Source organism: Dendrobates tinctorius, unplaced genomic scaffold (assembly GCF_039654945.1).
Source record: "Dendrobates tinctorius isolate UK_male_01 unplaced genomic scaffold, ASM3965494v1 ptg000158l, whole genome shotgun sequence".
In the NCBI taxonomy this organism is placed as follows: Eukaryota; Metazoa; Chordata; class Amphibia; order Anura; family Dendrobatidae; genus Dendrobates; species Dendrobates tinctorius.
In genome coordinates this window covers 12610200-12637567 of record NW_027361825.1, presented here as the reverse complement: position 1 = coordinate 12637567, position 27368 = coordinate 12610200, and the positions used below count along the sequence as shown (strand labels likewise).

The following is a 27368-nucleotide window of genomic DNA, read 5'->3' as shown; positions in this document are numbered from 1 at the left end:
AGGTTATGCAGCAGCTGAGGTGTGTATTATGAGGCCCTGCAGCAGCTGAGGTGTGTATTATGAGGTTCTGCAGTAGCAGAGGTGTGTATTATGAGGTTATGCAGCAGCTGAGGTGTGTATTATGAGGTTATGCAGCAGCTGAGGTGTGTATTATGAGGTTCTGCAGCAGCTGAGGTGTGTATTATGAGGCCCTGCAGCAGCTGATATATATATTATAAGGTTCTGCAGTAGCAGAGGTGTGTATTATGAGGTTCTGCAGCGGCTGAGGTGTATTATGAGGTTCTGCAGCAGCCTACATGCGTACTTGAGGTTCTCCAGCAGCTGAGGTGTGTATTTTGAGTTTCTGCAGCAGCTAAGGTGTATGTTATGAGGTTCTGCAGCAGCTCAGGTGTGTATTTTGAGGTTCCGAAGCAGCTGCTGAGGTGTATATTGTATTATGACATTCTGCAGCAGCTGAAGGGTGTATTTTGAGGCTCTGCAGCAGCTGAGAGGTGTATCATGAGGTTCTGCAGGAACCTACATGTGTATTTTGAGGTTATGCAGCAGGTAGGTGCGTATTTTGAAGGTCTGCTGCAGTTTAGCTGTGTATTATCAGGTTCTACAGCAGCTGAGATATGTATTATAAGGTTCTGCAGCAGCTGAAATGTGTATTATGAGGTTCTGCTGCAGCTGAGGTGAGTATTATGAGGTTCTACACCAGCTGAGGAGTGTATTATGAGGTTCTGCAGCAGTTGAAGAGTGTATTATGAGACTTTGCAACCGCTGAGGTGTGTTATGCGGTTCTGCAACTGACTACATGCAAATTATGAGGTTCTTTAGCAGCTGAGATGTGTTTGATGAGGTTCTGCAGCAGCTGAGGTGTATATGGTGAGGTTCTGCAGCAGCTGAGGTGTAATATGATGTTCTGCAGCAGCTGAGGAGTGTTATGAGGTTCTGCAGCAGGCTACATGCAAATTTTGAGATTCTGCAGCAGCTGTGTGTTTTAGGATGTTCTGCTGCAGCTGAGGTTTGTATGATAAGGTTCTGCAGCAGTTGACGTGTGTATTATGAGGTTCTGTAGCACCTGAGGTGTATTTTGATGTTCTGCAGCTGAGGTGTCTATGATGAGGTTCTGCAGCAGCTGAGATGTGCATGGTGAGGTTCTGCAACAGCTGAGGTGTATTATGATGAGCTATATAACAACTATAGAGGACCTGTAGCATACATATCCTAAAAGACAACCCCTGTATGTGCTGCTGCTCCCATCCTGGAGTCATGCCTGCACCCTAATTACTATGCGACTCGGCTCCTAATTCCTTGGCATGTGATCTGACAGATGGGATTCTCCCCCTCCATTATTTCAGTAGTAAATTCTGCCAGTTTCCTCCTCACACAAGAAGCCACCATTCCTAAGCTTCGCCAATATTCACAAAACTGCAGCCTGCTGTAATGGGACGGATTTCCATGACTGTGGGAATGAGGTCAGAACACTGGAGGATGATGCAGAGTGAATCGTGTGACCTAATGTTTCACTCTCCATTGACTTCTATGGGAGAGAACGGTACTGCAGGACGCGGCATCTAGGTGAAACCAGAAGCCTCCTGAGATGCATTAGGATCCCATAGAAGTCTATGGGAGAGCTGAAAGGCATGAAAAGAAAATTGCAGGACCGCGGTAATTTGTGGTAGAGCGGTTTGTTGTACGGTTTTGATACAAAAATTCTTTACTATGGCTTGAAAAAATGCATTAAAAAACACACCTTGTGTACCTAGGGGAATGTTCAGTCAATGTAACTGTGCTAATTTTTATTTATTTTTTTTTTACACAACTTTCCAAAATTGTACAAAAAAATGATTTTTTTTTGCCTTGATTTAAAATAAAAAATGCAAAAAAGCATTTTTTTTTCATATAAATACATTTTTGTTTCCTTACGGCTAGGGTTTTTCTCTCATCCGAGAAATTCGAGCAGATTATACTGATCTAACTCCGATCAGAGTGTGATCCGATTTTCTCAGATATGAAGAATAAAAAAAAAAATCTCCATCTCCTCCGTTCTGTTAGTGACTACACTCGGATGTCATCTGAGTGCAGTCCAATGTTTTCCACGCGCCCATAGACTTAAAATGGCTGTGTGTGATCTGATTATCGGAGGCAAATCGTGTACGCTGCAATCTTTTACCGTGGACCACTCGGTCCAAGGAAACAAAATCAGACATGCACGGCCCCACGGGTGTCTGACTGCTGCAACACGTACAGAGATTGACTAACAAACAGGCAATCCCTGCATGTGTTGCGATTGTTGAATACTCGCGAGACGTGGACGCGAACATATTTTTCGAGCACGCTGTAGACGCTCGGTTAGCACCCTCAGATAACACCTTATCCCAGCACGCTCGCTCATCACTAGTTAATATTTCGACAAAATGTTTAACAAAACACATAAAGAGCTTCTGACCGTGCAAAACATACAAACTCCTAATACTGTAAAACGCACACGACCGGATGCAACATGCGATTAATCTGCAGCGCAAAAAGTTGTAACTGTTGTACATAAAGTGAGTGCGAAGCCCCCAGCCCAAACCCTGCGCCTCCTCTCCTGGGTGAGTCCTGAGCTGCCTAAACTCCCAGCCACCACCCCATTTCTCTGCTCTCCTCCAATCCGCAGAGTCCACCACCACCCCCATCTCTGTGCTGTCTCTTCCTGCCTGAACCTCAGAGCCAGCCCTCCTGCAGCCACTTCCCACCCCACCCCTCTCTAAAGCACCAGCCAGCACCCATTCACATTGCACTCTCTGCCTCTCTCACTGCTGCTGCAAAAAAACATCCCAAAACTTTTCTTTATTTGTGGACAAATCCGAAAGCAGAAATCTAAGAAGATTTGGCCAAGATGTCAGAGCAGGCTGATGTGGAGCTCTTTGTGAAGGTGAGGACAGCAAAAATGTTCTGGTTTCATTGTATCTGATGAGACTTCAGGGCTCCTCATTGTTTTGCAACAGGTGGTAAGTCGAGGACAACTGGGCGACGATCACTGTGATTAGGGCTACAAATATGTCAAAACCCCAACTTTTCGAGGCAACTCTATCCCCCATCTCGTCGTTCCTGGGCGTCCAGTTTTCTCCAGGAAAGCTGAATGGTATCTTACTGTAATGGTGGCAACATTTACCGGGCTCTCAGGTTTTTAGAAGAAGGCGATTCTTCGACTTTATCCAAAAATTTTTCTTATAGGGCACAAATGTGATCTTTGAAAATTACAGATACATTGTAGATCCAGTGTGGGAGTGACGATCCCTACAAGATGCTATCATGGGGCCATTAACATCGGCAGCTTCTTAGTGTTGGGCGCCAGGTGGTCTTCCGTTTTTTGTTTGCTATTTTTGGTGGGGGGCTTATAAGCCGACATGCTGATTACTGCCGTATAGGGCCACCCCAAATCTGAGCTCGTGCCCCGGCCCTCCAAACCGTGTGCTAGGTGTCCCTTATTTCGCACCCCAAAAAATGCCGTAGAAAACGGGCACCTGCTGCGACGTTCTATCCTTGTGGCTCACACGTCGCTTCTTAATCTTTTGACCCAAACTTTGCGCCGAAAGTACTCTCTCACTCAAAAACTAAGGCTGGGTTCACATGATGCATATTTAGTGCACTTCAAATTGGTAGCATTTTCACAATGTCAGCAAAGTGGATGAGTATTGGCTCAATCTCTGCTATGCCCCCTTTTTTTTTTCGTCCGGGTGTCCATTTCTGTTGTGGAAACGCACCTTTTTGGTTCAGATTTTTAACCATGAGCATCCTAGATCTGCTGACCCGCCATTGTTTCATACGGGCGCCCAAGTTGTAAGGGGGCCACTACCACCCCCCAAATCAGCGACAGAACTATTGTCAGGCAAAGGGCCCCTAAACTGTTCTGGCACAGGGGTCCTCTTCTGTCTGTGTCCACCACTAGTTTCATTGAAGGGTTTTTTTGTTTTTTTTTCTGGTGCATTTTCTGCAAAAAAAAAAATTAATACCTGCAGATTTCTGTTTAGAAATCAGTGCATAAAATCTGCACCAAAGAGGCAACGTGTGAACCTAGCCTACATTTGCAGCCCTATCTCTGCATGCATGTACCTCCCTTCCCCTTGAGTTGGGGGGGGGGAATGCAGGTGTTGTGGCTGAAACTTTTTTTTTTTTTTCCCTTAATGTTTTCAGTATTCTAAAATAAAACCGTGTCTTTTTTATGGGGGGGATAGATATGGTTTCAGCCACTACAATGGAATATTACTTGGTGCTGAGGGGTACCAAAAATCCCTGTATATAACATATATAACTCTTGTGCGCATCTATAACTCCAGTAAAATGCAAACTGCCATGCAAATGTTTTTTTTTTTCTATGTATATATTTCCAAAAACGGGTAGTAAAGAAAGTCCGTATATGGCACATTTTGTCTGTGCGGATCCAGTGCGCAGTGATTATAAGAGCTCTGTGGAGGAACAGGTTCAGGTTGTTAGTAGAGGGGGATGGGAGATGGTGGTAAATAATGAAAAGGCTGAGTGCACCCTTTTTTTATTTTTTCTGTCCTGTACGGACCCAGCAGGTCAGGTCGAATGGTCTCGTACACTAAGCTCCTGGCATGGCTGGATTTCGGGGTGTATGGTCATGTTTCGTCTAACACTTTCATGAAATTTGCAGCAAAAGACAATATAGCTGTTCAGAAAGGGAATAAATATTGGACTTATCTGCTTATGTTTTGCTGAAAAAAAAAAAAACCCTTTTGCGCATAACAGCGCCACTCTTGTCCGTAGGCAGTGCTCAGTATTGCAGATCATTCCCATTTAACTATAAGCGGCTGAGCTACTGTTTTTGTTTTTGAACCCACTGATATGGTGAGGGGGAAAAATGGCTGACACTGGTAGACACAGTCCAAATGAATCCCGGTAGTTGTTGAAGACCTACTGTCTATTCTTTGGGGGTAGACTGACAGTGTCTTGAAGGGACCAGAGGAGCTCGCCATAATCGCTTGTTGATTCTCTAAAATTCTGACTTCTTTGGAGATAGAAGGTAGCCATGTGGATGGGGTCATGGTTGTCAAGGCCAATATGGCAGATGTTATGAGATCTCCACTGTGAAAGGAGCTTCTGTAATGGCAGGAGTGAGAGGAGTCTATGATCACGGCTGATGGTCATTAAGAGGGGCTATGTTCCAAGTGTTGCAATTTGGTCGTGTGGCTAGTATGCTCCTGGATAGGAGAATTTCCCTAAGGGTACGTGCACACGCTGCAGATTGGGGTGTGGATTTGGCCGCGCAGATCTTGTAAAATCCGCAGGTAAATCTGCAGGTCAAAAGACCTGCGGTTTTACCTGCGGATTAGCCAGCGGTTTTGCCCTGCAGTTTTTCATCTCCACAATGGAGGAGATGGCAAACTGCAGCGGAATCCGCAGAAAGAATTGACATGTCAACTCTTTCTGCGGTTTTGAAACCGCGAGGAAAAATCCGCACCGTCTGCACTGCGGTTTTTAATATCCATAGGATATTATGGTACTGTACACCACAGCAAAAACTGCTGCGGATCCGCAGTGGCCAAATCCACTGCAGAATCCGCAGCGTGTGCACACACCCTAAGGCCTTCCTCAACAGCACTTGAAGGCCAAATCTGCTACCTCTGCCACTTTCCTACCATCCCAGTAGTAATCTGGTGCGAATCTGTGGTTCATGCAAGGCCACATGTCATGAGAGTCCGACCCCTTATTACTCAGCCAAGAATCCGACCTTGTATGACCCACTTCCAATTGATCATCTTACTATAGAATGTTTTAGAAGAAAGTTTTTATGGTTTAGACGATCCAGGAATGGACAGATTTCTCCAAATGGAAGCAAGATGTTGCTTACCTACAGCATCTTCTGAATTTGTGTTCTCCAACTGGTCCCAAGCTACAATTCCTAATATACTGGGAGTTATAGTCTTGCAAAATTCAGCGGCCACAGTTTAAGACAACACGTTGGCTAAGCCTGTTTCACACTTCCATATTTTTTTTTTTTTGTTCAGTTGCAATCCGTGAAAGATGTGAAAAACGGATCCGTTTCCGTTGTGACACCAACGTATGCCACCGGATCCGTTTTTTCTAAAAGTGGCAGATTTTGACTGACGTCAAAAAACGGAAATGTGAAACAGGCCTTATCTGGCATTTTTATCTCATGCCTCCTGATAAGGTGCTGGGGCATTAAGGGCACCCATACATATTAGATAACGATCAGGCAAACCTGTAAGTTTCGACAGGATCAGCCGACTATCTGCTGTGTGTATGGTCTCCTTGTTGGCATATCAGTGGCTGATCCTTTTTGTCTTTTGGGGGATATAAGTTACAGAGGAGTCCGGCAGTGACTTTCTCCTTTCTCCCTGCTGGAAAACACAATGCCACGCACCCATGTACATGGTGGTGGCCGGTCTCATGTCTGACCAGCTTTACTCTTTATCCTGTCTGGATGTTGCTAGTCGCTCATCCGTAGAAGAAAATTTTCATGGTAAGCCGACTGCATGTATGGCCTGTATAGCCCAGGGATGATGGATGTCACTTTGACTATTGGGGTGGTGGAAGAGACAGGAACTTCTCCACTCTTGGTTGCATTAGCTTCTCGAGGCCCAGTGTTGGATGATTTCTTTTGGAAGCTATGGAAGAAATCTCATTTTCCAAAAATAGACAAGTAATGACCAAACAAGAGGACATGCTTGGAGTTGTAGTTTCCCAACACTCGTAGAGCCTCGTCTCTGTGGCTGAAGGGCAGAATTGCACATGCAATATCCGAGCGACACAGTGAGATGCAGAGTTTGCGGAGAGGGGGTGAAGGCCACTGCTTGATTCTGTGTTCCTCTCTGCCAACGGAGGTCCCGGCCATATAAGGCTCCTTTCAAACTTGTGTTTTGCTAAAAAAAAAATTAACTTTGCAACTTATTTAAGTACATTGGACAACCCGCGATGAAATGTGTGCAGCAATTCTCACTCATGAGGGTATTATTAAATAAAACATGTTTGTTACCTCCAAAGGGAGAGAAAGAGTAATCATTTTTATTTAAGACATAATTAGTGCACATAAAAAAGCAACTTTATCATATCTGATCAGAGAAATCTGCTTTTTTTTCCTCCTAGACTGATCCCTCCCTCATAATTAATGAGCAAAATCTGTATTCATTGAAGACATTTTCTCAATGATGACAGTTGGTGCTTTTAAAATTCTATGGAGATGGGAGGAGCTAGAGGCCGACATGACATTCTACCAAGGAACTGTGATCTGTAATCTCAGTAATGGGGAAATTTCTATTTAGTGAAGACAAATTTTACTCAGGAATTGAGAGTTTTGAGAATGAATGATCAAGTCTGGGAAGAGAAACAAGCACATTTCCCTAATCAGGTATTAGAAAGTTTATTTTCGCATGTACTATCGATTTCTGGAATAAAAAAAATAAATCAAAGGATGAATTGCTCTTTAACTTGCCCTGCAATGATTAAGAACAAAAGAAAGCTGAGAATATTGATTGAGCAGCGGTGAAGTGGTAAATCGCTGAGCCGCTTATCTCGTGTTCTTATGTTAAAGAACAGAAAGCTGCATCTGAGCAGATCGTCTTATACACGGGGGGCCTCGAAGATCGATCTTCTAGACATTAACTAAAGAAGTCATTATAAATGGCCGATTAAAGGGAAATTCCATTTCAAGGTACTTTTACATGTTGATGTAATTGGATTGACCTAAAAATATGAAAATGAGGACAATTTTCTTTAAAAAAAAAAAAAATTCTTCTAAATCTAATCATGCTCCTAAAACATTTCTTGATATTTTGCAGCAGAGAATCACTTTCAGACTTATCCTTATGGGAAACAGTCAGCAATGATGGTAGTGATTTAGTTTTTTGGTTTCCACTTCTCTTTTGAAAACTACAACTCCCAGCATGTCATGCCATCCTACGGACATGAGGCGGTTCTGCTTCGCTCACCGTGCATGGGTTTTGGGCTCTTGTCGTCTCCCCCCCCCCCCAACCCCCAACAGTACCGCGCTCCGTGCACATAGAACCTGCAGTATTGTATTGGGAAAACTCCCCTTCAGCAAATACTAACTTACAAGCCCTACAGCCGGGACAGACATCACAGGAGCCTGTCTGACCGCTCCAGGAGCCGGTTTGGTTGTGGGTTCTTTTTTTTTTTTTTTTTTTTAATTTTCTTTACCATCCAGTAAGCACTAAACATTCTAAAAAGTTTAACCTCTCCCTAGCCCTGCCTGGTTAACTGCATAAAAGAAAAATATATAATTCTTTTCTCTGGAAATGAAGGAGATTGTTCTTGAATGACACATAGTTTATAAGTGAGGGGAGTAATGGTGCAAGACCGTTCTGGAGGGGGATGAGATAATGGGGCCACTTCCTGTGAGAACAGCTGCCCGAATCCTACAGGAAGTGTGATCTATCTATAAACATCCTGTGCTCGCATACCAAGGCCATGGTCTGTACTCTGGCTTCGGCCCCCTGTGCCCCTCCTGCTATGGCTGCATACAGTGATTTTAGTCTCTGCTGATGGTCATAGACCTTATTTGTTATAGTTGCTATTTCTGTTTCATGAAAATAATCACAAACTTAAAATACCTGATTTGATTCTACATAGATCCACACTTCTTTGTTATATTCGTAGTTGTTGCTCCTGCAGCCTCCACTAGGAGCAGCATTCTGCAGTCAGACTGGAGTTGTTTCTTTTGTGAGCTCCCCCTAGTGGTGGCTGCAAGCGGACAGAAATGTAACATCTAGCTCTATGGAGAATGGAAGCAAGAGATTTGGAGATCTATAGCAGAAAAAGGGACCTTCAACATATGTCTTGAACGGAAGATTGGAGCTGCTATAATAATTATTTTCAGAAGCTCTGCTCCGTTGTTGCTTTCCTTGAAGCCTCACTTCTTTGTTTTCCCAACATCACCTCTAATGAAAACCACTGTACAAGCGCTATTCTCCCAGTTGTCTGGTACCTACTCACGGAAGAGGAAACTAGCGCATGCACAGTGGGTTTTTACAGAGGTCGCAGGCAGACGTCTCGTTACCTTTGCCCTATTTGTGGCCACGTAAGTGGTGTGCTTTTTGAGTAATCAAATAAGAAATGCCAACCAGGGGGCTTGCGCACCTATAGGTTTGCTTAATTGCGGGGTCGGTAGCCTTTCAATTTGGGAAGGAATAGCAGCCTGAGCCTCTGACATCCTAAGGCCTTGTTCAGACAAGCATATAACCAGTCTGTGTATGTCACGGGCCCACCTGGTTGACCATGCTGCTAAATTTATAGACCACGCCCTAGAACACACTGCTGATTTTTTTCCATGTAGAAGGATGGTCTGCCTGGAAAAAAAAAAAGCATCATCCCCTGCTTTGGTCCATTTTAAGAACCAAAATCATGCATGCAACAATTGGGTATCTCCAGCATCCTGTCCGAAATGCGGCGTTGCAAACGGAGACCTTCTCCAGCCCAATTTCCAATAAGGCCGTCTCTTTGGCAGCCATGTTCTCCAACAGACAATGCAAAGGAGCTGGAGACACTGATCATACACTTATGATGCCATTAGATGCCAGCCATACTGCACGTGGGTCCCATATAGTGTTGTGGACATCATATACATGGGGCTGGTTAGGTACGACTAACGTTTTGCACCAGTACCATACAGCAATAGCCCTGGTCCTAGGTGTTTGTTAAAATACTTTACTATTTACTAGTATCTTTGTGTGATACTAGCCTTGAAGAGGCCTTCCAATAGTACCATAGAGGAATGTTCATAATGAGTTTTTTGGGGGAGGTTTTAGGCACAGATTGCGTGCCAAAAAGGTTTCTGTGTGTTAATCACATTATTAAAATGCTCCTATTTGACACTTTTTTTGGATGCCTTGATTGTCCTCCTCAAGAGTTGTACTCCAAATTGGTGAAACCTCTAATCTGGGTTGTCTCATTAATGCAATATTGGGGAATAGCATGATACAAGGGGTTGTCCGTTGGGGATCACCTGCAAGAGCTACTGTCTTAACGTGGCTCTTTCACTGTTGTGATCAAGTCATCTACGTATGGACAAATTTTCCTCTGAATGACAGTCATGTAATCCTGCGTTTTCTGGCTAACTAGTGGCTTCCCATTCCAAAATCGTGTGATTGTCAGGGGCCCTAGCAACTGGGTGGTGGCAATCGGCTGATCATGTTGATGACTCCTACAAACTTGCTCCACAAAAACCGGTACTGATATAAGGTATGACTGACCCTGCGTACTTAGAGACTAGCTTAAAGGCGGAAACAAAAACTATCAAAAGTCCAAAATGTTATGGAATTAGAAAATGTTTAATAAATACTTCAAATATAAGGGAGGGAAAGTCACCCACCACGCATGTGTTGGAAAACAGACACTGAGGAAAAAATTGCACAAAAATAGCACATGGGTACAGACCATAATCAATACAAATATGAGAAACACATAAAATAACTGTAGTGAAAACTATCACAAGATTGCATGTCCTCAGTACATCATAACAGCCCACAAGGTGGGCTGCATATAGTCATATTACCCAACATATAGTATACTTGGAAGTGCACATAGGCCCCCCACAACCCGATTAATAAATAGTAGAGGTGTATACCTGAAATAGAGGTGAGAGCAGGGGCTAAGTCCTCAAGCGTCACCCCGACGCGCGTTTCGGCTGTAAAAGCCCCTTGAGAAAGGCCTTTACATCCGAAACACGCGTCGGGGTGACGCTTGAGGACTTGGCCCCTGCTCTCACCTCTATTTCAGGTATACACCTCTAATATTTATTAATCGGGTTGTGGGGGGCCTATGCGCACTTCCAAGTATACTATATGTTGGGTAATATGACTATATGCAGCCCACCTTGTGGGCTGTTATGATGTACTGAGGACATGCAATCTTGTGATAGTTTTCACTACAGTTATTTTATCACAAGATTGCATGTCCTCAGTACATCATAACAGCCCACAAGGTGGGCTGCATATAGTCATATTACCCAACATATAGTATACTTGGAAGTGCGCATAGGCCCCCCACAACCCGATTAATAAATATTAGAGGTGTATACCTGAAATAGAGGTGAGAGCAGGGGCCAAGTCCTCAAGCGTCACCCCGACGCGTGTTTCGGATGTAAAGGCCTTTCTCAAGGGGCTTTTACAGCCGAAACGCGCGTCGGGGTGACGCTTGAGGACTTAGCCCCTGCTCTCACCTCTATTTCAGGTATACACCTCTACTATTTATTAATCGGGTTGTGGGGGGCCTATGTGCACTTCCAAGTATACTATATGTTGGGTAATATGACTATATGCAGCCCACCTTGTGGGCTGTTATGATGTACTGAGGACATGCAATCTTGTGATAGTTTTCACTACAATTATTTTATGTGTTGCTCATATTTGTATTGATTATGGTCTGTACCCATGTGCTATTTTTGTGCAATTTTTTCCTCAGTGTCTGTTTTCCAACACATGCGTGGTAGGTGACTTTCCCTCCCTTATATTTGAAGTATTTATTAAACATTTTCTAATTCCATAACATTTTGGACTTTTGATCGTTTTTGTTTCTGCCTTTATGTTTATCTATTTGCGATTAGTCCCATAATGGTCCATGTTCATCAGTGCCATAGGCATAATTGAATAAGCATTTTGTGGGTATATATTTTGGATTTGATGTACTTCACGAGATATTTACAATTAGAGACTAGCTTGTGTAGTCGAAGCTGAATATTGAAATAGTCTGGAAATTCTATCTTGAATCATCATGAAGGATATGACACACTAGAAAAATAGAGCCAGGATTTAGCTGTAATCTTTAAGGGATATTTCACAATCTCAGATCGGTGGTAGTCTGTCCATTGGAATCTCAACCTGCCAGACTTGGTTCCACTGTCTTAGTGGCTTCCGCAACTCCGCTATGTCCGGACAGACTCCCGAGTCTTCAACCTGAACTCCACAGCCTCGTATGTGAACTTGAGGCTGTTTAGTTTTGGCTCGGAAGGCTCGCGGCTGGTCTGGATATTGTAGTCCATTCTCAGTCCGAGAATGTAAAATATGTGAATGAAAGTTAGGATATTTTAATTCTCAGGGTCAGGATATTGGAAGTACAGAATACAGGCTGCCAAATACAGTCTGCATTCTGCGATCTATGTAATACGTACAGTCACCTAATTGATGGATGTCTGGACCACTTTCTCCCCTCTAATCCTTTTATCTCAGAATGCCCTAAGTGACCCCAGGTTTACTGACATGGTACTGAGAAACTCCTGAATGTGTCATTATTACAATTCGGATTTTTTTTACCTTGAAAGATGTACCAGTCTGGCACAAAACACGTTGGTTAATCTTCATTTCATACCACCAAAGATTCTTCATTTCCGAAAGAGCAGCCCAGGTACCATAATCTCTCCACTAAAGTGAATTATGACAGTTCAGACTGACTCTTGACCTTTCTGTGACTTTATCTTGCACTTTCCTTTCTTGATAAAGAAGCGGCATCCCCTTGTCATAAATGCCTCAGTAATGACTGTACCTCCATTCATGGGTAGTTCCTTCCCTGTATTTAATCCCATGTTCAAAGTATTACTTGCTCAAACAAAAGGGGCTTACTCACTCTTCCATCATTTCTGCCTTGAGCTGCTGTAACCTCTTAGATGGGTCAAATATTTGTTTTCCAAAAGGGGATGTTCTCCAGCACCAAAGGAAAACGGTTAAAACTTAGCCTTTACTCATATAGGACAAAAAAGAGAATGTACTTACCCGCTTCAGGTAGAAATCATTAATCATAGCTGATTTTGAGGGTTTTTTTTACTAATAACTTTGTAATATGTTGTCGTAAGCAAACCCCATAAGGTGGAGTATAGAGTTCCACAGCTTAAGACCCTAAAATGTATGGGCACCTTTACCTCATGAACATCAGTTTATGCCGGTGGCAGCTATCACATTACTTTAACAGGAAACTCATGTGATTCATACTGCCCGGACCACAGGCAGCCTGAATCGGAGACTTTCAGATTTACAAAAATTCACGTCTTTCTCAACGTTTCAGAGAAAACCGTGGAAGGGTATGTGCACACGCTGCGGATTCTGCTGTGGATCCGCAGCGGATTTGGCCCTGCAGGTCCACAGCAGATTCTGCTGCGTTGTACAGTACCTTTATTTCCTATGGGGGAAAAAAAAAAAAAATCGCTGTGCATATGCTGTGGATTTTTCCGCGCAGGTTACAATCCGCAGCATGTCAATTCTTTGTACGGTTTCACACCTTATCGTTATGAGGTGTGAAACCGCAGGCTAATCCGCGGATAAACCGCAGGACTTTTGTCCTGCAGATTTTCCAACAAAATCCGCACAACCTAAAAACTACGTGTGCACTTACCCGAAGACAGGAGCCAGTTGCTTCCCCGTAGACTTCTCCCCACCTAACTAGATTGATAGACTTCTCCCTGTGTGTGTATATTAGGGTGACCGCAAAAAATCGATGTCGGAATTTTGTCCGTCTGGACCCCACAAAACGATTCCCCTTTCCAGATATTGAAATAGCCAAAATTTGAGCTCGATCAAACGACGTTAACCCATGCCGCTCGTCGCTCAAAGTTTGAAAAAATCCAAATTGAGGTATTTTAAGATTTAGGTATTTTGCATAGTCTGTTAGACTATAAAGAATGTGACAACAACATTGCAGAAATAGCCCTGACCAAATTTTCGAACCATATGTGGTATTTGAATGCAGAGTTGGTGGGATTATCGTTTTTTGATCCCACCATTACAGACAATGAAAAGTTGTTAATGGCTAATAAATTGCTCAGTAGCACAGATGAACCATCAGAGCACGCTAGGGTTGTAAAGCCAAAAGTTAGGAAAGAAAAATTAAAAGAGGTAGGAAGTAACCGACTTTAACGACCTTCTGACAAAAGATGAAGAACAAAAGCAATATGTCCTGCAAGTAAGCAAATGCCGAGCATTATATTCTGACGTTTCAAAAACTACTTTAACAAAAGCTCTAGAATAGATTAGATAACTATGTAAAATTATCAACTCATGTAGGTTAGCGTGCTCTGATGGTTCATCTGTGCTACTGAGCAATTTATTAGCCATTAACAACTTTTCATTGTCTGTAATGGTGGGATCAAAAAACGATAATCCCACCAACTCTGCATTCAAATACCACAAATGGTTCGAAAATTTGGTCAGGGCTATTTCTGCAATGTTGTTGTCACATTCTTTATAGTCTAACAGACTATGCAAAATACCTAAATCTTAAAATACCTCAATTTGGATTTTTTCAAACTTTGAGCGACGAGCGGCACGGGTTAACGTCGTTTGATCGAGCTCAAATTTTGGCTATTTCAATATCTGGAAAGGGGAATCGTTTTGTGGGGTCCAGACGAACAAGATTCTGACATTTTTTTTCCCCCCCCCATATGAGATCCGGTCACCCTAGTGTATATATAGAAACCAGTCAATGATGCAGTGTACAACGAGGGACCATGTAACTGATTCATGCTGCCCAAAAATGTGACCAAGAAGACAAGTTCTCGAGACCAGTTCTTGCCTCCCAACCTCTGCAAGATTGACAATTCTCTCCCTTTTTGTGTATAGCGAAAGGCCTGTCAATCAAACCAGGTGGGGAGAAGTCTGCATTTACAGACCATTGTTCTTGACTGTTTTCTTTGAAACACAGCAGCTTTTCAGTGTAAATTTCAAGAGTGTGTCCTGTCTAGTTGTGAACCCTGGGGGATCTGGGTTCAGTAGGTCACAACGTTTAACTGAAGGTAAGGCCTCTTTGGAGCCAGTTTGACTCTTACTTTGATTTTGGAGTGTATTTACTGTCATTTGGTGCTGAATGAGTTAAGGACTCTTGTCACCAGTCCCTTGCACTATATAAACCAAATCCTAGCTTCATCCCTTGCCGGTTATAGATCTTCTATACTGACCACTTTGAAGGAGTCAGTGTGGATAAGCTGAGGTGTTCATTCCTGTTGCAGCAGCGAAGTTTCCCACTGGAGAAGTTGAAGAGTGTATTTGTTGTGCCTTTTCCCACCTGTTTGTCTTACCTTCCTCGTGTTGTCATATTGGATTAGTGTGACTAGTGTCTCACTGACCTAAACGTTAGTCAGGGTGAGTTGTTGGCCAGTGATCGCACACCGGGGGCACTGTCTAGGGACGATAGCAAAGTGCAGGGATCTGACTGAGGTGACCCCTCTTCCTATTGCCAGGGCCTTTCTAGTACATATGTCCTGGTGTTCCCTTTGTGTTGCGCCGCATGCTGGGCATCCTTTTGCCACCGTCATGACAGTAAAACATGGATGTTTGTAATGTCGGACCTTGTCTCTCATTCATGCTGCCCAGGTTTGTGGCAGCAGGAAATGTCTGACCAGTTCCTTTTTTATGTGGTTCTTCACCCTGGATAATTCCAACTTGTTAAAAGTGTTTCTTTATAATTTGATTACAAAGTGATCAGCAGTGATCTGTGGGAAAATCTGAAAGAAATTGGTTGCTGCATCACCAGACAGGTTCTCCAGGGCAGGAGACACTCTCTGTAGCCAATCTTCACTGACTGAGAGATGAGAATCTAGAGGTCCAACCTCTTTTTCAAAATTCACTTAGGTTATGGGGAAATGGTTTTCTAGACCAGACACCCCCCCCCCCCCCCATAATACCAGCATTTTCAGTAACCGCTACTATTTGGTGATCTCTAATAACGACTTTTTTTATTTTTTTTTCTTTTTTTTTTTTTTCAGTTGGTATGTGGAAACTCCATTTGACTCATGTTCGGTGGATTTGGCCACTGCTGGTGCCTTTTATTATAATGGGGGGGAATCTTTGCAGAAAATGAGGTTTTGGGAAGTGTGTGTAAAATTCATCCGGTGTCTTCGTTCACAGATGATATTTTTCCAATGTCTGATGTTTTTGCATCCAACCATGTGTAAACACCCGCATAAGTCGGTAAAATATCATAAGGGTTGATGGTTTCCCGAGTAGAGCTACCTGGAAAGTTACAGCTTGTCGCACAGCAATTTTGTCAAATTTGACATCCAAAGGTTGGACAAGATTGTCAGCTGTTTGGCTGAATCAACAAGCAAATCGTTGCAGTAAAGTGTTCTGTGTGACAAGATCGGGGTCCGTAATGTGACGCACGCAGTCTTCTGTGGACCCATAGTGTTCTTTGAGGAATGCCATTGTGGCGCCCCTGAGGCTCAGTCGCCACAGAGGTACTGCACCTTCTCCTAAGGTGTGGTGCCCCACCATCCAGGTAAGTTGGAGGCTCCTGACCACGCTCCAACACTCGCACTCCACACAATAGAGTAGTTCAGCAAAATCACATTGTGGCTCCTTGCTTAGAGAGAAGCAGAGCACCTTTGGTGGTTCCCTGCTCGGAACACTAACTGTGCTGGGAGGTGGGTGGAGTTGATGATACATAAAAGAGGGGGAAGGTTTAGGATTACGGGTCAGTCTGACAGGAGGTCAGTGAGAGGAAGCCACTCGGAGAGGAGTGGGGGATCCCTGGAAGAGGGATGGAGGAAGGAGTGCTGCAGCAGATCTGAGTGATCCGGGTCTGCTGGCACGGGAAAGGAAAGAAGGAGAAAGAGACTGAACTGAAGCCTGAACTTCCATCAGAGAGAGAGAGATTAGTATGGAACGAAGGAAAAAAGGGAACACAGAGGACGTGGGTTAGAAGAGAACCCTGCCTAGAAGTTCTAAGCGCAAGGCCGGGGCCCGGTCCCCGAGGTTGTATGGACACTAATGGTTGTGCAGCAGACACCGGTGGAGTAGTGGGCTGTAAATGCACTACTCCCTTCTAAGACTTGGGGGCACAACAGCAACACTGATAGAGAGCCGGGACTCAGGAGTAAGGAGTCCCCGAAGCAGGCTACAGCTGTCTGCCGTACAAGTAGCGTTCTTGGGAACATCTGATAGGAGGAACTCCAGTGTAACTCAGTACTAGGAGATCTTCACACTTAATGGCGCTATAGAGGAGACGTTCAGAAAAGGCACATAAGTTGGCGGAGTGTGGAAGGGAGCATTCCATTTTGCCTGGGGGTTGGCTGAGTCCCTGACCCGGAGGAAACGGTACAGAAGCGGGCACTACAGACTGTGAGTAAAGCTTTAGAACTACATGCCCTGGTGTCCTCCATTCCTTCCTGCGTCCGTCCGTCTGGCACTGCTACATCCCCTGCGCCAAACACTACACCATCTAAGTGTCTCCACATCTACACTGCCCTGGGACAACAGCCCTGCCTGTGGAGGGCTATAACATCATTGCTGCACCACACCATCAGTCCCGGAGGATCTGTCTGCAGCGTCGGCTTAACACCTCCCTTGCCGAACACAAGTGGCGTCGCGAAGTATTCCATTAACTACATTCTACCATACACATCTTCCTATTACTTGGGCGCCCAGGGCCACGATTCGGATCTCCGCCGCTGTGACACATCCCACTGATACCGGCCCGGTGCCGAGTACCCCACAGCCCTGGGAGGGCGACCCACCATATTTCGGATGTTGACTATTGGAAAAGCAGAACCGCTTCTTGTAGAGGCACCACATGGTGGCAATGGGGCCACTGTGATTTATCCGAATATCTACAGGGGCTTAAATGGATCAGATCTTGGAATGTGTAATCTGGAAAGCCTTTTGCAAACCATTTTTGCCGGTGCCCGTTTATCTGAAGAGTCCTGCTTGGTTCCCATTTATCCGGGGGAGTCCTGCATATAGACTAGGAAGGGGGGGGGGGGCGGCAATCATGGAGACTGGGTAATGGTGTCAGTCCGGGTGATCTCTTTTGAGGACACTTCAAGGAGGCCATGGTGTACATGTATATAAGATGGTTGTGGGAATTTTTTTTTTTTTTTTTTTTCTCTTCCTTTTGTCAGCTTTTGAGAACTGGAGCTCTCCACTTGTGACCTGCGGTGTGTCTGGTATAGGTAAAGGCCCCGGGGCAATATAACGCTCCCTGTGTTGACACAGTAACAGGCCGTCGCCTTCTGCCGTGCTCGAATGTTTACTGAACATCATCTTCGGTTACTCAGAATATTGTCACGTTAGGGCAGGGCCGTTCATCTGCTCCAACCTGAGCCGAGCTTATTTTTAATTTCCAATATTGTCCTTGTTTTTATTCCTGGATATGTGACTATGGCTGCAAATTTTATCCAATTTTTGGAATTTAAAACCTTTCAGTGTGGAGCCATTGTGGTCAGAGTAATGCTCTACAGCCTGTACCTACTTGGTGGATGTCTTCACTTGCTGACCCTCAACCCACCTCAATCGCCTCTTCTTGCATATCAGAAGATATTTAAGCCATGCTCGCACATAGCAGTCATGCTCCGATGATTGCACTTTTTTGGCTGCAACGTGCGAACAGAGCCTTAAGGAAAATCCACATCCAGTAGAACATGCACATGGTCATATTATGGGTCCGTAATATGGCTCCTCTCAAAATCTGAGCCCCTGTCGTGTACCCTTTTGTGCATCTTAACTTTCATGTGGTGGCGTAATGAGTTTCTAATGGATTAAATATAGAAATAATTGTCATGATCCTTGATATTTGGCGGTATTGTCCTCAGCGGTATTGGGGACGCATTGTACATTGACGGTTGCATACAGTGGTGTCAGTGGGTCTATAATGGAACTGTACAAATATTGGGTGGCTGGTAAGTTCTCATATTTGATGTGAAATTGAGGCCAGAATTTGCATATTTTAGCAAGTTGATTATGCAGTAGGCAAGTGGGATGGGGGCATCTACAGCATTTTCGTATGACCGAGCATCCTGAAGGGTTTTCCCAGAAATTGCATCTCATTTGCCTTTATCATTTGCTTGGTATTATTTATCCCATTAATTTGCCGCATTTTGGCACTAATAAAATAATGATCGGCTCATGTTCAGTCCCACTTGGATCCAGCCACGTTTCCAGGACATCCTTTTGACCTCCCAGAATCTTCCACAATTAGGTTTTATTATACTATGATGTGGCGCAGGTCTTCCTGTCTGCAGTCCATTTCCGTACCTGTTTGTCTATTTCTTGAGCATAACACAAGGATTTTGGATTTTACTATTCTTCTCCACCCCCTCCCCTTTGCGCCATTGGCCATCCATCGTTATGTACTGTTGGCCAGATGTAGAAGTCGTTGATCAGTTCCACATGTATTGAGAAAAAATAAATCTGTCTTGTTAGTCTGTAGAAATAATATTACTAGAAAACTTAGTATGTCCTCAAATTGGCAATGATGGATTATTAAGTTCTATCCCCATTACACAATAGAGTAGGCTGAGATTTGCCTCCATTCCCCTGTCCCTCAACAGATTATCTGGGGAGATAAAGATGGGTGGTTGGAATTGGATCTCCCAATCCTTTTCTCTTTTTTTTTTTAACTTAGAGATAAGGATTCAGGGAGCTGCTCTCTTGGAGAACATTGGAGTACTTTTCATGGCCTACGGTAAAGCGTCACTTCATGAAAGCATTGATGGTAGTTTGTTGGATTCCCATGTCTTACCACTCTGAGGTTTTGGCAGACATTAGCAAACATGCTGTTCTCAAGAACCATCAGACAGTTTACTGTTCCCTTTTAAAAGGGGTTATCCGGGAATAGAAGAAAAAATTTGAGAGAAAATGTCAGTATGATAGAAAAAAAAAAAATGGTCACCGTCTTGTTACACTGGCAAAGACCTGTTCCAGTATGCTAATGGAACAGATGCCTGTGAGCACGTGCAGTAGGAAGCTCCGCTGCCGTGACCTGGAGATGACAGCATGTGGTATAGGTTAAGATATTTCGAGGTCATGGCAGTGGAGCTTCCTACTGCACATGCTCAGAGGCATCTATGTCGCCCGCCGCCGCTCTTCGTCGTCGCCCGCCGCCGCTCTTCGTCGTCGCCCGCCGCCGCTCTTCGTCGTCGCCCGCCGCCGCTCTTCGTCGTCGCCCGCCGCCGCTCTTCGTCGTCGCCCGCCGCCGCTCTTCGTCGTCGCCCGCCGCCGCTCTTCGTCGTCGCCCGCCGCCGCTCTTCGTCGTCGCCCGCCGCCGCTCTTCGTCGTCGCCCGCCGCCGCTCTTCGTCGTCGCCCGCCGCCGCTCTTCGTCGTCGCCCGCCGCCGCTCTTCTTCGTCGCCCGCCGCCGCTCTTCTTCGTCGCCCGCCGCCGCTCTTCTTCGTCGCCCGCCGCCGCTCTTCTTCGTCGCCCGCCGCCGCTCTTCTTCGTCGCCCGCCGCCGCTCTTCTTCGTCGCCCGCCGCCGCTCTTCTTCGTCGCCCGCCGCCGCTCTTCTTCGTCGCCCGCCGCCGCTCTTCTTCGTCGCCCGCCGCCGCTCTTCTTCGTCGCCCGCCGCCGCTCTTCTTCGCCGCCCGCCGCCGCTCTTCTTCGCCGCCGCTCTTCTTCGTCGCCGCTCTTCTTCGTCGCCGCTCTTCTTCGTCGCCGCTCTTCTTCGTCGCCGCTCTTCTTCGCCGCCGCTCTTCTTCGCCGCCCGCCGCCGCCGCTCTTCTTCGTCGCCCGCCGCCGCCGCTCTTCTTCGTCGCCCGCCGCCGCCGCTCTTCTTCGTCGCCCGCCGCCGCCGCTCTTCTTCGTCGCCCGCCGCCGCCGCTCTTCTTCGTCGCCCGCCGCCGCTCTTCTCTCAGATGAAGACACCGTTGTTGACCTTGGCAGACAATGAGAAGTTTACTTTGATGCATCTAGCTTTGATTTGCTAAATTTTAAGATTCGCTCTCCACTGTGAGCCTTGTGACCCTACCCTAACTGAGGAGCATATCAGGGACATGAGATCCTTATCAGAAGTGAAGGTCTTATTTACTTTCCTCTCCATGCAAGGAGGTGCCTTTGGCCAGGAATCCAGCTTTTGACAGGAAGGGTGTAATCTTCTGGGAGGGGGAGCTCGCACTTATAAGTAATCCAGCCCCTTATTAGAACAACTTTCAGCACTGACTTGCCCTTTCTTATGGGAGGAACCAGGCGATTTGGTGGGACACCACCCTATTTCAGATTTACTCAGTGACCTCATCTCTTTGAAGGGTCTGGGTGTGGCGTGTGTACTTTCTTGCTCACAGCTATTTCTGTACGTAGATTACTTATTTTTGTCTATTAAACAGTTAATGAGACCTTTTTCAGTTTCTTTGCCCTGGAGCAAATGGCTCTGCATTCTCCAAAAAAGCACATAGTCAGTAAAATATATTACACTGCAGATGTCCAATGCCACTTCTGCAGCGTGGACTACTCCTTTCCCTCACAGTGGTCACACCTCCATAATTATGAATGGTACATGAGGTTCCTTTCATTGTTGTGTTTTTTGTTTTTTTTTCTGGTTTGGGACTTCCAACTATTCCCTGACATATGCCGTGATGGGTGGAAAAGGCATCAGGCATAATGAATTCCATCTCCCAATCCTTTTATTCTTAGGGAACAATAACGGCCGCTATGGGAGTCTGGCAGCGTCTTACTCCCCTCTCTCCATTGAGAATACATGTACGCTCTGATAAATCGAGTGAGCATTTGTTGGGAGGGAATCGGGAACAATTAGTTATCATCCACCTGACAACTATAAAAATTAGATGGGCTTCTTTACTGCTGTATTACTGGATTAACATCATTAACTCTATTTTATCCTTGTTGCTCAGATCTGTATAGTGTCGGATGAAATCCCGACACAGGCTTGGTCCCATTAGGTCACACTTGCATAGTGAGTTACTGAACCTAATCTAGTAATTTAACATGGGTGTGGCCCACTGAAAATAGCTTCATTCCTCTCCAGGAGATTATTGACCGGACACGTCAAAAAATATTTCTACAGCGCAATTAAACAGATTTTTATATGCATTTTTTTTCTTAAAGGAATTCTCTAGACTTAAGATATTGATGAGTGATGTATTCAGTATCGGAACGACAGAGGTCAGACACCCGGGCCCCCCCTGCATGATCAGTAGTTTGTGCCGATCGGAGCAGAATACAGCAGCGCTGTACATTGTATAGTGACCGCTTCCAGGTGCTGCAGATCACGTGTTTTTTCTTTTGCAAGTAAAACTATTTAACTTCAAAATTGTCCCACTATTACAAATCTATATGAGAACTGGCGGGCACTGTAAGTTTTAAGTAGACAGACCATTATCGTGCACCCCACCTTGTTCTCGTTAATCTGCTTGTTCCATGGCTGCCACCTTTCTTAAGCCCCCGTTACACACTGCGATATCGCTAGCAATATCACTGTAAAGTCACCGATTTTGTGACGTTGCAGCGATATCGCTGCATGTGATGCTTACCTCCGACCGGCTCCCCCGCTGGTTATCGCTGATCGCGCGAGAAGCTCCTGGACCATTCCTCGTTGGCCACTTCCTGCGGCGCTTCCTGCTGTGACTATGAGCGACGCGTGGAGGCGGGCGGGAGGACGTGGCGTCTGACAGGTAAGTAGCGATCCCCGTCCCCAGCGATGTCGCTAGTGAGATCTGCCTGTGTGGCAGCTCACTAGCGACCACCTAGCGATGCACCAGCGATCCTGTTTGCCTGCAGTATATACAGTGACTTCGCACCCACCGTGATCAAACCTTTCTTCATCTTTGGCTTTCTCTAGTTCTTTTCTGCACCCTCTCCTGCCCAAAACTTACAGCTCCAAACTACTGAATTAACGCCTTTCCATCTCTGTTTCAGGTTTGTAAGACTTGGGTGTGACCCTTTAAAACTCAGGAATTCACTAGGATGGACATGCCAAGTAATGGAGACAGGACTGGGTCTCACCTACTCCTCCACATCTCCCTTACCCTCCTCTATGGACACCTCCTTTCTCAGTGTCACATTCCTCACTTTTCATTACTTCTTATTATTTGCTCTTTCTGGCTCGGTTCCTCTGTTTTTCCTCCTCCCTTTCTGCTTTCTCTGTTACTCTCTTGCACAACAGGGTTATTGTTAATGTGTAACATAGAGCAGATATCTTCATGTTTCCACTTCTTCTAAATTCCAAATTTCTTTTCTTTTTTCCCCCTCTAGGCGGGCTCTGATGGACAGACCATTGGAAATTGTCCGTTTTGCCAGCGTCTCTTCATGGTCCTCTGGTTGAAAGGAGTCACGTTCAATGTCACCACTGTCGATCTGAAAAAGTGAGGAATTGTTGGTATCTAATCAAGAACTTTTAGGGACCTAAGTGGGCACAACCCTTCACCCTTTTACTGTCCTGGCCAGACCTTCTGATCCAGTTGTGTGGAGCGGAAATGGTTGGCTGATGGAGCTGAGCTGCTCTGGTATGACGTCCTCATTCCCATCCAGATGAGGGTAGTCCTCATGTCGGCATCCTCAGCAGCTCTTACACTTATTACACTCTGCGACGTCATGACATAGCATTGGCTTGTAAGCGTTAGACGCCGGCCACAGATGTAAAGGCTGCCCAGATCCAGACATTGTGTAACACCAGACTGGACACCGGCTAAGGTCCCAACTCTATTGCCCGAAATAGAGGTCACAAGAAGTAGAGGCGCGGCCACTGAAAACTAAGGGAATCGCTGACATGGATGTGCCCTGTTCCGATGAACCAGTTGAAATTGCAATATGGCACCAATATGGGTTCAAGTGGCCTTCAAGTTGCACATGTGGGATGGGAGCTCCCCACAGTTTGTCTGAAGGCGGAGAAAGCGACGCCAGCGCTCAGTGGGTGCCAGGCATCACGTGTCATTCCACCGCATCACAGATCCGGGACGGCGCCGGCACGGGAGGGAAATATAGGCTTTATTATTTTGAGGGACGAACATTTGTTTAAGAAGGGTTTGTCTTAGTAGTGGACAACCCATTCATCAAGCCCCTCTGCTGTACCCCTGTGCCTCCTGCTGTGTCTCCTGGCCTTCAACCTAATTTTTCTGGAAAAAAAAAAGTGGCATGCACAGTGTTCCCGTCAAGATCTGCCGGCCAGCAAAAGCAGGGAGTTTTTCTATTGGTTCCATTTGATCACTGTGAGAGACCCTATCACTGATCAAAAGCCGATAATTAATGTTATCCCACCACCCCTTGTGTCATCCCCTTAGATTTTTTTTTTTTTTAAAATGTTATAATTTTTGTTTCTTTAATTCTTTGCCGTTGGGGTTAGGGTTTTTTTCAAAAGTAAAAAAAATGACAATATGATGACTAGTGTTGAGCGCAAGTGCTCGCTAATCAAGTTTTGCATCGGGGTGTTTGGGTATTCGCCAAATACCACAGGTACTCGCCATGTTCGAGTCTCTGCCCCGCATATTTTGCTGTTAGGCCGGGTGCCCATGATCCGAAACTAGCAGCGTTTTGGACGCAGTGTATGTTCGCTGCATCTAAAGCGCTGCCGTCTATTGAATGCAGGTAAGTCCGCATGTGCTCACTGAACTGTGTAGGTTTACCGTGTCCAATACATTCTATTGATGTAATTTTTCTCCGCAAGAGAAATTAACATGCTGCAGTCTGGAAAGACACTCCGCATGTCCGTCTCTGTGGGTGAGCCACCGGCATTTCTGGACTCATATTGGACATGGGATTTCTAGAAATCCCATCCACTATGCTGTCACTTTTGGCCGCTGCGGGTTTGACGCTGCATAAATATGCAACGTCAATCCCGCAGCAATTGCTGATCGTGGGCACGTACCCTTAGACAGCTAAACATGCAGGGATTGACTTACACTGGCAGTCCCCACATAGTGTTTTTTGGTGTGAACATGCAGGGCAGGAACTTAAGCACGTCGCTCCAGCACCCGCAATACTTAATGTGTACCCGATGCAAAGTGGAGTAGCGAGCGCGTTCGCTCAACACGAATGATGAAATGTTCAATATAACAGTAGAAATAAGGGCAGTGCACAGAGTAAATCCCTCAGATGTGCTGCCGTGGGTCACCCCTGTCTCTGCCCTTGTCACCATTAGACGGTGGCTCCATCAGCCAAAGCCATTCATTCAGTCATTGGAAACCTTTTGGCCCTGCTGCTATTTTCCTTTCCACGCCCAGTTTGCAAAATTGGTGAAGTTTAGTTGTGAAAAGTTAAAGGGCGTTAACACTTTTGCAACCACGTATGCCTTGCCTCCAATGCATCCTGAAACAAGCTTTTAAAAAAGGTTTTTTTTCATTTTTATTCAGACTATTGTTTTACATATTCAGCTCTTATACAGTCCTGTATGTCACCTTGGTTACAGACGACAAACAAAACCTTCTGTAGTCAGGTTACACTCCTGTATCTTCCCCCTCTACAGATAGTAGGAGAAAGGATGGAGAAAAGGGAGCTAATGGGTGGGTACAGGATAAAACTGGAGACACATAGGCCTACATAAGGGCTGTATACCGAAAACAATAAAAGTTATTTTTGGGTATGTACAGTTTTGCAACCAAAGTCTCTTAATAAAAATGTATATAAGCTTTAGAGGCCAGCAGTCGCACACCCTTAGGTGGCCGTAGGTCCTTCATCCACATCACACCAATATTTAAGATCCTAGTATTCTAAATGGAAGGTGCGTGGTTTCACAAGTGTTTGTCTTTTTTTTTTTTTTTTTCTTTTCTGGGGTCTAGGAGTCTCATGGGCAGCAGTCCTGTGTTCCCTGAGAGAGAGATCCTCACTGTCACAGGGATCATGCCATGTGTATATAGAGTCGTGGGAAGTTTCACAGGCGGCACCTCTGTGTATGGGAGAATAGGGGAAGGTCTTGCAGGCGGCACCTCTGTGTATGGGAGAATAGGGGAAGGTCTTGCAGGCGGCACCTCTGTGTATGGGAGAATAGGGGAAGGTCTCGCAGGCGGCACCTCTGTGTATGGGAGAATAGGGGAAGGTCTCGCAGGCGGCACCTCTGTGTATGGGAGAATAGGGGAAGGTCTCGCAGGCGGCACCTCTGTGTATGGGAGAATAGGGGAAGGTCTCGCAGGCGGCACCTCTGTGTATGGGAGAATAGGGGAAGGTCTCGCAGGCGGCACCTCTGTGTATGGGAGAATTGGGGAAGGTCTCGCAGGCGGCACCTCTGTGTATGGGAGAATAGGGGAAGGTCTCGCAGGCGGCACCTCTGTGTATGGGAGAATAGGGGAAGGTCTCGCAGGCGGCACCTCTGTGTATGGGAGAATAGGGGAAGGTCTCGCAGGCGGCACCTCTGTGTATGGGAGAATAGGGGAAGGTCTCGCAGGCGGCACCTCTGTGTATGGGGGAAGGTCTTGGAGATGGGGTCCTCCCTCTATATATAGGTCTCACAGGTGCTATAATCTATTAAAGAATGGGAAAGGTCTCGCACGTGGCCCATCTATCTGTGGGAGAATGGGGAGGCGCCTTTCCATTTTTGCATAGTAAATGGAGAGATGACTTATATGGATTTCATCATCCAGATCTGTTACAGAACCCTCACTTATCCATAGTCCCTATTTTGCCGGGACAGTTCAAGAAACGGACTGCAAAATAATGTCCAAATCTGTGTGAGTAAAAAGTATATTGTTAAATATGCAACAAGAGAAAACTCGGGCAGCCCCTTTTCCAGCTAAATGGGGGCCCAAAGGTTGGACCCTCCCCTCATCTCTCCGCCAATACGGTATATTGTGTGTCTCCTTCGTTTTGTAAATGTAACTTTCACAACCTGTTCTATAAATTATACTTTAACGCTCAGAGATCCGGTTTTACAGGTTTTGTGGCCTGTACGAAGTATGCAGTGGAATAATTGCACTCGTACTACACTCCGTATAATTCTAATTTGCCCTTTTTATTTCTTAGGAGACCAGAATCCCTAAAGCATATCGCACCCGGAGCTCTGCCGCCTTTCCTGTTGTTCCAAGGAGATGTCCGAACAGACACCAATAAGATAGAAGAATTCCTGGAGGAGACCCTGGCCCCACCAAAGTATGTATATGGGTTACAAGTGGTTAAATATTCTTTTAGACAGTGTTCATACTTCTGTCCCATTAACCTCTAGCGTTGGGTGATTGCCACCATATTGTGGACTGAATCCTTGTGGTGAATTTTAAGTCATATGGCCTAAATTATTTTCTTGCCAACCAACCCAGTGTAAAAAAGGAGATGCCTACCAAGAAATCTTGGCAAAGAATGGACAGAGTGAGCGGATATGGGGTGTGGCAAGGCTATGAAAGCGCTAACCTGCTCCACAACACTCCACCTCTACCAGATGCCAACTTGTGAAAGTTGTTGACGTCCGTGAAAGCTCACCTTCATATTCAGCAATAGGATTAGTACAGTATAAGTAATGTATGTACACAGTGACTGCACCAGCAGAATAGTGAGTGCAGCTCTGGGGTATAATACAGGATGTATCTCAGGATCAGTACAGGATCAGTAATGTATGTACACAGTGACTGCACCAGCAGAATAGTGAGTGCAGCTCTGGAGTATAATACAGGATGTAACTTAGGATCAGTAATGCAATGTATGTACACAGTGACTGCACCAGCAGAATAATGAGAGCAGCTCTGGGGTATAATACAGGATGTAACTCAGGATCAG

General features: G+C 45.4%; 1 protein-coding gene across 3 annotated transcripts in view; it reads left to right on the top strand.

The window, feature by feature from the left end:
* Positions 1-221: 221 nt before the first annotated feature.
* Positions 222-27368, top strand: part of CLIC1 (chloride intracellular channel 1) — a 39896-nt gene continuing 12749 nt past the window's right edge. The window contains exons 1-3 of one of the 3 annotated variants that reach the window (XM_073548980.1): positions 222-326; positions 22929-23038; positions 26625-26750. In XM_073548980.1, the coding sequence (XP_073405081.1) occupies positions 22983-23038; positions 26625-26750 (182 nt within the window). In that variant the 5' untranslated portion in view covers positions 222-326; positions 22929-22982. Of the gene's footprint in view, positions 327-2591; positions 2903-3091; positions 3113-22928; positions 23039-26624; positions 26751-27368 lie in introns of those variants that run through there. The other 2 variants (XM_073548978.1, XM_073548979.1) reach the window with 2 other exon arrangements.